This window comes from Pararge aegeria, chromosome 2 (assembly GCF_905163445.1).
Source record: "Pararge aegeria chromosome 2, ilParAegt1.1, whole genome shotgun sequence".
NCBI lineage: Eukaryota > Metazoa > Arthropoda > Insecta > Lepidoptera > Nymphalidae > Pararge > Pararge aegeria.
In genome coordinates, this window is record NC_053181.1 from 7,331,164 (window position 1) to 7,343,046 (window position 11,883).

The following is an 11,883-nucleotide window of genomic DNA, read 5'->3' on the forward strand; positions in this document are numbered from 1 at the left end:
TTTGATTTAATCACTGTTTCTTAAATTTAGAGAATCTCATATTCTTTGTACAATCCTGTTTACTTATTCCACTTCATTAAATATATGTTGTTTGATTTTCTTTTTGAATCGGGCTTAAAATGTGATAAAAACGTTACGTGAATTTTGAAATAACGGATGTTAATTATGAAAATAATTTATTTTTTGGGCATTTTCAGACGGAGCGTGGCCTCCAAAATGAAGCTCTCCCTAGTGTTCGAGCTTCTGTTAATATTTGTACTACTGGCGTTTGCAGCCTCTAAAAATATCGGTAAGTTGTTGATGTTTGGTTGATATAGGAGTTAAGTAGGTATTCAGTCGTCGGAAAACAAAATACTAGGATATGGTTCAATATAAAATTTAAGGTTTTTCATTTGCATTTCTTTTATAATAAATAGAATATAAAAAATAGTTTTTACTAGAGAAGTCCAATGTTGCCTTTATTATAGCTTATAATAGTGTTGAGGTATAGAATGTGTCTGAAATGGTAGGAAAGTCAAAGCTCTTAGGCGTTCCTGGTAAAGTTAACCGGATCTAAATACCGCTAAAATTAGTATTAACCTGAAGCGGCAATGGGCGGGGCACATAGCTCGGAAAACCGATGGACGATGGGGTCCCAAAGTGTTGCAATGGCAACCCCGCACCTGTAAACGCAGCGTTGGTCGAGACGCAACTAGGTGGACAGACGACATCAAACGAGTCGCGGAGAGCCGCTGGAAACAAGCAGCCCAGAATGGTGGAGTTCGTAACACCCTATAAGATACCATGGATGGATGACAATCGGTTGAAATGATGATGAATTATGATAATAATAATAATCCTTAATTGCAAAATACACGACAATAAGGTGTTACATATTGGTTTAGGGTACAGTGTATTGCCAATAATTTGACATGCAATGCAATAAATAAGTGACGATCATAAACTTTACTTTTTACCTACTCTGTTTAAAAAAATCTTCTTGATGAAGTCAAAGTCATATATTGCTTTTTTCAAACAGGCACATAGATGGCACGTATCTTATATCTTTAAACGAGCAATTATTGTATATATAAATATATAATTGGAATCTAAGAATTGGCTCCAACGATTTTCATGAAATTTAGTATACAGGGGGTTTCGAGGGTGATTAATTGATCTAGCTAGGATTCATTTATATTGGAATCTCGGGCAAAATCTGCAAAAAAAATCCTTTTTGAGAGATTCTGATGCGTGCGATTCGTGAACGGTAAACGTTACGCCAAACGAACGAACAAAGTATGTTAGTAAGTATATCGGAATTGTCGGAATTGTTGTTTCTATAAAGTTCTACAAAACAGTCCGCGACAACATACAAATATTTTTTTAAGTCGGCTCATTCCCGGACAAAGTCGCGCGTGTCCGCTAGTGAGTGTTGAAATGTGTACAATGTACATAGTAGTGAGTAGTGATGGCGATAACTACATTCGTAAACTTAAAACTAAAGCTACGAGGCTTCCAAACGCGCCTTCGATGTTAACGCTGAGACCTATGTAGGGTTAAAACACTGTTATTGAATCTATTTGCGTAAAAGTTAAATAAATAAATATACTACGACAATACACACATCGCCATCTAGTTCCAAAGTAAGCGTAGCTTGTGTTATGGGTACTAAGATGACTGGTGAATATTTATATGAATAATATACATAAATACTTATAGTATATAGATAAACACCCAGACACTGAAAAACATTCATGTTCATCACACAAATATTGTCCAGTAGTAGGAATCGAACCCACGGCCTTGGACGCAGAAAGCAGGGTCGCTGCCCACTGCGCCAATCGGCCGTCATTCAAGTTATTTTGCTTCGCGTACGCGGTGATAGCCTAGTGGGTGGAACTCCGGCTTTACATCTGACGATACAACCTTGTTCGAACCCCGGCACGAACCCCTCTAATGTTTCTAAGTTATGTTTGTTTATGAATAAAATATCACTTGCTTTAACGGTAAAAACATCGTTAAGAAACCTGTCTGCTTGTCAGTTCTCTATAATGATCACAAAAACGTGTAAGGTCCAATCCGCACTTGGCCAGTGTGGCTTAAGCCCTTATCATTCTGAGAGTGGACCCGGGCCCCGTAATGGGTGGGCAATGGGTTGATGAAGATGATGAATATATCTTGTTGTAGATTAGAATAATTCAGGTTGTTGAAATCAAATAAAAATACACAAGTAGATACTAGACGCTAATTAGAGATGCTAAACATTGTTGTAAAGTATTAGAATCAATTTCGACCAGAGTAAATCTAATAAAATTAAATTATATATTCAATGTTTGCAACTTTTCTAAAAACACATATAAATTAAATTGTAGAGTGCGTGTCAACAATAAATAACAACGATCTCTCAATTGATTGAAAATCACATATCTACTTATTTCAATATATCAATAAGGTAAAATATTAACGAATACAAACAGTCTTCACGAATGCAGATATGCGCATTATGTTAGTCGATAAATTCGATTAATGCAATAGGTGTCTTCCGTGAAAGCGGAATATAAAACAGATTCCGTTTAGTGTGTTTTACACACGAATTTTATAAACTAGCGTGACAGGTATTTAAACATTAGAAGTAAGAATAAACTTACAGTGCAATATACTAGGTTACATAAAATTCATAATTCGTTTAAAGGAAATTGCATACAATTCTACAATAAACTACCAATTGACATCTTGGAGATGTCTCTTAAAAAGTTCAAAGTTTGTATTAAACGTAAGCTTATAGAAAAGTCCTATTATAGTATAAAGGACTACGTAAACGATAAAAAAGCTTGGGTGTAAATTATTGCTCTAACCAGGTTGCTCTTCTAATAATTTGAAATGACATTGTGAGATGGTGATAACAAAAAAAAAACACCCGGCTAAGTTTGTTGTGGGCTTCTTCTTAGACCAGGACGCGTTTGAAACCTCGTAGCTTTAGTTTTAAGTGTACGAATGTGGTTATCGCCATCATCTCACTACCGTGTAATTCTTATGTACGCATCAAAAGTGCCACCTATGGGCTATACTTAAATAAAGATATTTTTGACTTTGACTTTTGACTTTGACTTTGACTTTGAATATTTTAATTAGTTCATTGAATAATCTTTAAAATAAATGCCCGTATTAAATACCTTACCAGCTGAGTTTTACTGTAACAATATTAGCCCGCTCACTGGAGTTTGACAAGCTAGGTGGGTTAGGAACATATGCGTATGTATATACCTATCAGTAGTTCTGTATCTAACAGAACTGAGTCGTTGATTCCCGGCAGAGGCCATTTGGGAATTTACAATTGGTTGATTCCGGCCTTGGCCGTAACTAGTTACCACCCTACCGAAAAAGACGTGCCGCTAAGCGATTTTCTGTTTTGGTGAGATGTCTCGTGGAAACCGATTAGGGTATGACTACCATACGCCCTAACAGGTTAGCATGCTACGATCTTAGACTGCATCATCGCTTACCACCGGATGACACAACAGTCAAGGGCTAACTTGTAGTGGTATAAGAAAAAATGCAGGCATTCATGTATAGTCTTGACATTAGCGCTAAATTTTATTACAATTTGTCTTTATATTGCAGGTCAACAGAAGAACAATAAGAAAAGTATTCAAAAGCAAAACGATGACATAAAAATAGAAGATAACAGTATAAATAGGTTCTGCAAGTGTTCTGAGGCCTTTTGTAATTGTTGCCGAGACTTTGCAGTTCCTGTAGTCAATTTGAACGGTCCAGGTAAGAAAAAGTACATCGGTATGATTATTAGTAAAAATTAAGATTATCCTTTATAAGAAATTATGAAAAAAATGAAACTTTAAAATGGTTATCTTATATCGTCCCTTATTCTTTTATTTTACAGCTGAGTTCTTCACGGTAGAATCTTTTTCTCTTGTATTTTAAGAGTTTCTACAAACAGACAGACGTGGACTACTGGATATTAATGAATTTCGACATTTAATATTTATCAAATTATAAGAAATTTTAATTCTTTTTCAGGATGTGCTTCGCTTATGTACTTAAGTGGCGATAAAATGTCTGTCTCCTTAAGCTTTGGTAATAAAGTTATCACCAATCGTACACTTTCAGGTATGTATTATTTAAGTGATTTATTATTAGGTTAATTTTGATGGTACTTGAATAATTTAATACTATCGTTGTGTTATGTTATAGGTCGCAAACCAAGTCCTGTTTGCATGCCTCTGCCCGGAGGTATATCAAAGTTCTGTGGACGTGTTTATAATATAGCGAGAGCTGGAGAGGAGTTCAGGGCCTGTCTCGGCTTGGAACTACAAGCTAAGAGTACTGTAGAAGCAGCAGTAAGAGTATCTTGTTTCAAATTTGGCCCTAGAGGCGTAACTTCTGAGCCAGCTGATCCGCTGCCATTGGTGCCTCAGGATGAAAAGGGTACGGACGATGATGATGATGACGATGACGATGACGACGATGATGACGACGACGTTGATTTTGGTATCGACGCTGACGATGATGATGATGACGACGACGATGAAGAAGAGGACGAGGATGATGATAGTGATGATGGTACGTTATAATATTTTTTGCTTTCATTTTTGCCTTCAGATGCATCATTGATTCGATTGAAGCGGTTGTAGCTAAAGTTGGAACCAACAAGACTATTTACTCTGAACTTTACTGGTTTTGATAATTATTTGCAGATACAAATAAATAGACAAAATATTCGTCTTTTAATAGAAAATATATTTTAGGAAAGCAATATATTTTCTACTATGCGACTCGTATCACCCTTAAATGATTTTATTGTAACTAACAATCCTATACATTATTTATCAATCATTTTTATTTTCGGTGGTGACCCTTTTTATTGAGGTTTTGATTTGATTGTAAGAAACCAGAAATTTAATTATTCGAAGTGATCATGCCGTTTCTTAATATTTACATAAACGAATGGCCATTGATTTTTATATATCGAATATAAAAATCAATGATAAAGAAGAATGAATGATAGAAGATGAGAAAAAGAATGATAGAAGATAAACAAAATGGTAAAGTTTACAAAAATACAATTTTGTACTTTCAAATTACAGGTGGTCTCGATGCAGTCAATGATGTAGACAGTCCCGACTATACAGGTTTTAGTCTTCTTGGAGAAGATTTATTAGGTGGTCTATTTGGATCATCTGGCGGTAAAAAACCAGCCAAGAATAAAAATAAACAAGCACCATTTACTTCAACTTCTACGACAAGGCGCCCTCGTCCCACCCGAAGACCTGCTAGACGACCTGCAAGAATTACAACAGTAAGGCCGTTTGTTACAAGAACCACCACTGTAAGAATCCGACCTGTAAACCGCAGACCTACACGAAGGCCAATAAGAAGAACAACTACAACTATACGACCAACAAGTGCTTCTTCGATTGCAGAAGAAAGTACTACAGTTTCAACGATATCTACAACAATGGTACCTCTGACTTCTGAAATTACTGAAGTTAAAGCACCTTCTTTTAGCATACAAGAAACCGAACAAAGTGAAACTCATCAAGTAATACCTATAACTGAAAAACTTTTACCAACCGCGGAATTGACAACGCTGAGAAGTGACACTTCGTTTGAAGATTCAGGTTTAGAAATGTCCTTAGCACATATTACTGATCAACTTTCTCTTAATATGCCAGTAACTCAGTTAGTTCCAACAGAGGAGGTGAAAGATACTAATGTCGAAGTTGGAAATGAAAAAGTGATGAACTATGAAAAAGTTGAGACAGTGACTTCTAAACCACACTCTACAATTCCTTTCGCCACCGAAGTAGAAGATGATGAAAATGAAGAAATGGTGCAAATAGTCCAAACTCTAGATTCTCATTCTGAGGAACATGCTGCTGATAGTGAAAATGTAGTAGACGAAACTAGATCTCATCATGAACCGAGTCACCACTACGAAGGGCTATCTTTGCCAAAGAAAAAGCATAGAGGCGGCAATTTCAATTTAGATGATCTGGATGTTCTCGATTTAACTGGTATCGGAGAAAGTGTTGGTCATCAATTAGGAATTTTTGGTAGACACAAACGGCAAAATAAAAACAAAGTTGTCAAACCTCATAACATGAAGGGCATAAATGATTATGATGACGTTCTTGGATTAGAAGCTTTGAGTGAATCCATTATCTTCCCCGATATTGACGACCTAAGCCGAAAAGATAGAAGAAGACAAAATAAAATGATGCGAGGTCTATGGCCTCAGTGACTATAAACAGCGCTAGTTATAATTCTTAGTTTAATATTTATTTATTTATTAAATTTCTCTACTTTCAATTGTAAATAGTAATCTTACGAAAAATGTTATTTATATTTCAAAGACAATAAAATAATCTTAAAATATTTGGTTTGTTTCATTGAATTTATTTTAATAGCTGTATAATATTATAAGCAAGAAGCCTTTTATGTGATTATAAAATTATTAAGGGATTCCATATATGAAAGCAAAAATATAAGAAAATATTTTATTACAATTGATAAAAATAGAAAGTTGCTTTATATCCCGTGCTAACAACGATAAGTTTATAACAGTGTTAGCGCCAATTGTAGAAATTATATTTAAAAAAAAATAAAAAGAAATAATATTTAAAAAATATTTAAAAAAAAATTGTTTTAAATTTTTTTTTGATGTTGATGTTCTGTTTCTATGTAATAGAACTATAATTTAATATCAAATTATAATTTAAGCAACAATCATCAAAAGCATGAGCAATCATTATGATAATCACAAATTTACAAAAATCTGCGATAAATGCTAGTACATTTTCATATTTATTTACTTTAATGTTATTTGTAATTACTTATATAATAATCATAATAGGAATGACCTAGTTAACTTTTTTCACAAATATATTGTTTATTAATAAACGCAACGTATACTTTATTTTCCATCAATACAAACTGTGAGGGTTCCATAAATAAACTTCATGATTAATGATGTCAGATTACATCATTTTCGGGAGTGACGATTTGTTTTTATATATTAACCTATTGTTTATTCATACAAGACTTCAAAGAAATTACTAATACCAACTTATATTCAACTTGCGTTCCCAATTCCGAAAGTAGGAATCGATACTGCCATTTAAAGTGACTACTTTCTCCAGGCCGTACATTTAAATTTTAAACTTGCTCATTGGCCGTACAGCTCAACCCATCGGATCTTTGTAACTGGACACCAGTTAAATAGATGGAAGTTTCATGCTTCACCAACAAATTCAACTTGTAAGCCAGGCGAAGCTGTTGTAATAGTAATTGCGCATTTATTTTAGAATGTTTTTACACTCGACACTGCCGTCAATAATAATTAGCATTTACTTTCTTTCCTTTTGTTTTGCTAGACATGGTACGTATAGTTACGCGTAAAAACAGATGAAGTAAATTGTGTAGAAAAATATTAACAATATTCTATTTTCACATTCAATAAAATTTCAAGCGATTTTACCTAGCTATTTTATATTCATTCATCATATTTCAGGAGAATTTATAACTAAACATGATAGACCTTACAGTGTCTTAAATATAAAAGTACCAAGTGCAGTCTGGCACCAAGCTTTGAACCCAACACCTGTGTTTAAATCTGCTGTAACTGTTACTGTGCCTATACATGTGGCTGCAGAGGAAGAAAATGAAGTAGAAGATGTTGTGAATGACGGCACTGAAGTAAGCGTTGCTGTTGATAGCACTTTAATAAACGATGAGCCAATTTCGTCAGTCTCTGCAGATACTGAAGTAACAGTGTCACCTGCGGGAACGGTTACTCAATCGCCAGTCCTTCAAGATGGACTACCCGAACAACCCGTGCAAGGAGTGACTGGTCAAGTAACAAGATTTCCATGTACATGTAACGATGGTCAGTGTGGATGTTGCACAGGAGCTATTATGGACAGATTTAGAATGAAGGCATGCGGAAATATATCGTTTGTGCCCCAAGATTTTGTATTCGATGTAAGATTAACTTTAAATAACAACACGGTTGTCCGACGTAGAGTTTCAGGTAATATGGTAGTTATGGTTATTAAGCCTAGTTTTCCTTCTAACACTGCTTTCCAAACTTTTGTTGAGTTAGATTCAGAGGACCAAAATAAGCATAAAACTTTGACATTGCAGCTAGTGATCCTCCACCGATTTGCTTCAATCCCAGAAGAGCACCATTTGTACGTGTTTGTGCAGAAATTAGCAACATTCGTATCCGAAATGGAAATGCATTTGCCTGTTTAGACATTAAAGCAGACATTGGCAGCTTCCCTGTTTATTCTGCATCATTTAGATGTTTTGGGTAAGTGAATGTAATGACATTTAGATAAAAAAATTGAGTGTATTTTTTCTGCCTGTCTAAATTATTTTCAGGTTTTATTTAGCTATAAGAATATAAAATCATTCATAGAATACCCAAGCCTATAATCTAAATAGCTATTTTATTTGTTTCAAGATTGGGATCGTCTGGTTTGCAGACTGGATTAAAACCGAAACCAGTATCGTCGGGTCCCAAACCAGTTAACTTATTCGGAAGTGGTAGTACTAACAATGATGGAACCATCTTAGACGCAGCCGGTCAATTACTTACTGGCGGTAATAATGGTAACGGACTGTTTGGAGCGCCCCAAGGAGGTCTTTTTGGAGGAGGTGGCGGGCCTTTAGATGCTATAGGAGACGCCGTAGGGAATTTACTAGAATAAAGAAAATACAATTAAATTAATATTTTATTAGACTGTATAGTAATTTATTTATTTTATCTGTAATTTTTATTTAATTTATTAAAAGTTTTGTTTCCTTGGTTTTTATTTTTATTTAAAAGTAGGTACGAAGCGTTAGTAAGAAAACTCTTGACATAGTATTAGTATGCCAACGCATATAAAAACGGATGTAAAATGTAAACATTCGTAGACTGACCTGATGTAAACAGAACGCACATGCAAGGAAGCTTTTAAAGAATTAACTGTAAAAGAGTAAAGACGCTCATTATGTGAAAGTGGTAAATGCCGTGATAATCAGATATATAGCTATCACCATTGAACCGGTTCAAAATTAAGGTGAATTGGACTGTATTACTCGCACGACCGGCATTGGCGCAGCTTCGTCGCTTAAGCCTTTAATATAGAAATGTATTTCAAGTTTTTTACCTTTGTTATAGTGACTGTGTGCATTAGCCCTATTTGTGGAAATGGTAAGAAATATGTGAAATATTTATTTGATTTATTTTAATTGTTTTTGATTATATAAATTTAAATCGATTCAACTTAGAAGGTGCCAAATAACGCTCTTATATATTATTAATATTTTGAAGACGTTGGGATTGGTAAATCTTTAAATAAATATTATTTACTTATAATCACGAACTTTCACCAATTTCAGTGGTATCCTTCGATGACTTAAATGGCACTATCCTTGATAAATTAAGTGGGGTTGAAATACCAGATAGTCCGTTGCTATTGCTGGACCGATTAAAGTTGAGACATAATATCTCAAACATATCTCACTATGCGAGACAAAATCAAGAAGGTGAACAAAACTCAACGGAATCAAGAAGATGCTCATGTTATCTTGGCGTTTGCAAATGTTGCACGGGATTTTTGATGGATTTATTCAATCAAAAGGCATGTATGAAAGTAACGTATCATCCAGGCGACTTCGCTTTTGATGTTGCGATGTCTATCAATGATAGAGTTCTTTACGAAAATTCTGTTTCAGGTACGTAAATAACATATATTTTATGTAATTTTGTAGATACAATTAAGTAAAAATGTGAATTGTTTGCAGGGAAAAATCCAAGACCAATATGCATAAGTCCACCGCGGTTGTCGAATTTAAAAGTTTGTGCGCAATTTTACAACGTATTCTTTCCCGGAAGAAACTTTCACTTTTGTTTGGCAATGAACGGAAAATGGCGATCTCTCCAATTATTCAACTTCGCATTTGATTGCTTGAGGTAAGATTAATACAAATCATAAGGGGTTACACTAATGGAAGCAACGGCTGAAAAACTTCCAACTGATTACTTTCCGTTAAATTTTTGCTATTATTTTTTACTTTTCTTTTTACAGGATGGGTGCAAATGGCATTGCTATGATAAGACCCGAGGAAAATGGTGGAATAACGATTCCTAACCCCCAAGGTGGCGTTGACGCTGTTGTGGACGCAGGCGAAGACGACATTGAAGAATACGACGAGTCTAATATAGTGCGATCACTTTTAGAAATATTTGACGAAGATTAATGAAATAAATTTCTACAATAAAAATATCTCGTAAGATTATTTAAGAAGTACTTTGTACAGGATACGTTCCATAGCCATTTATTATCGTGATAATGATTAAGTATAATTTTAAAAATCTAATTAAGTTTAGTGAATGTTTACGAAACGAAAGCCAAACGATGTTTATTGATCATATATATTATAATTATTATGCGTAACCAAAAATATTTACTTGACATTGTTTTTTTCATTTTATGTCGCGCTTGACCTAATTTACTATCGATGCTATTAGCAGCAAAGAAAGCCAGCCACTAGAAAGTTAACTGATAGAAAATAGATAGAGAATATATATAGTGCTTAGAATAAATAATGTCTTTATCGAATCTTGGTAATTTATTTCCCATTATCTTTATTATATTTTCTAGAAAATGGTTTGTCCACTCCAGCAGAAATGGATATTTAATGACGATCGTTGGTGGAGCGTCTGTATGCGCAGGAGTTTCTCTAGAAAGTCCCGCAAGCCAGTTGGCACTCGCGCATCGTATATCTTGCATACAAATAATAACTATTGAATCTCAATCTGTGAGTTGACGTAACTTACCAGCGTGTTGTCATTTCGATAGTGTCCCTTGAGACCGCAACAATAGGTACGGGAAGACATAACGAATTTGGGAAAATGAAATTGAAAGTGGCGAAGATGTTTTTGTTTTTTGTTGTTTGTGCTGTGATGATTGGCGTGAGTGGTAAGTGGTATATATTCAAGAGTCTAGTGGGCTAATAGATCATTGAATTAAAAACATACGGAATTCTCAGTAAGCCATTATTGTATGAAGTGCATTGTGTCCAAAACAGTGAAAACACCCCGCGCACGTCTCACTATACACCCGCGGAATGGTCACGAATTTTTCCCATTTTAACATTTTATGGTTGCTTGGAATTTTAAAGGTAAAATAATTACTGTTATCTGCTAAATGGTATGAAGTGACTAACAGTTTGTTCGAGAAACTATTCTAAAGTGGAGTGGTTTTTGATGCTTCAATATTAATCGTGTACACGGTTTCTGTATGTTCTTAATTATGTGTAACAGATAAACAATTTCTTTCTCTGAGTTAGTAATTATGAAAAAAATAAGATAAAAATAAAATTGCAATTAATAAAAGATGACCTTTTCACTGTTACCTTTTCATAGGTGTTTCTTCTAAACAGAGATTATTTTTTGAGAGTATAAAAGAAGATAAATCAATGGATGTTGCCGACTTTTCTGTTTATTACGATCTGGAAACGAACAAGGTAAAATATTTTAGCTTTTAATTAACTTGATTTTAGAATATCTTGATATCGGAATAACGGCTTCGCCTGCGTCAGTTAGTTATATTTTTAAAATGAAGTAACGTAAACTAACTGAATCACTTTTTAGATCTACAGCATTCTAGAGGAACTTTAAATGTTTGGAATAAAAATTAACCACGTATCTCTCGGACCCATAAACTATTTTGTAAAAAAAATCACGTTTATTATTCGGTTTTCGCGTGAAAACTTTTGCATCTATAATATTATTAGGGAAGTTGAGTTAATTAGATTTGATGCAAAACGAATCAGATTACCAAAAATCGTGATTATTAGATTACTAAAAAAATGTTTTTCCAGACCATACGGACA

At 34.3% G+C, this 11,883-nt stretch overlaps 2 protein-coding genes across 2 annotated transcripts; both read left to right on the plus strand.

Annotated features, from left to right (window-relative positions):
• Positions 1–216: 216 nt before the first annotated feature.
• On the plus strand, positions 217–6,238 carry LOC120634844 (nucleoprotein TPR-like). The gene is made up of 5 exons (XM_039905677.1): positions 217–289; positions 3,601–3,753; positions 4,015–4,104; positions 4,189–4,557; positions 5,082–6,238. Exons 1-5 carry the CDS (start codon positions 217–219, stop codon positions 6,236–6,238), a joined length of 1,842 nt encoding a protein of 613 aa, XP_039761611.1.
• A 1,134-nt stretch (positions 6,239–7,372) lies between these two features.
• On the plus strand, positions 7,373–10,245 carry LOC120630335. The gene is made up of 7 exons (XM_039899536.1): positions 7,373–7,391; positions 7,508–8,026; positions 8,140–8,308; positions 8,462–8,705; positions 9,396–9,720; positions 9,790–9,958; positions 10,074–10,245. The coding sequence occupies exons 1-7, from the start codon at positions 7,373–7,375 to the stop codon at positions 10,243–10,245; spliced, it is 1,617 nt and encodes a 538-aa protein (XP_039755470.1).
• Positions 10,246–11,883: the final 1,638 nt, after the last annotated feature.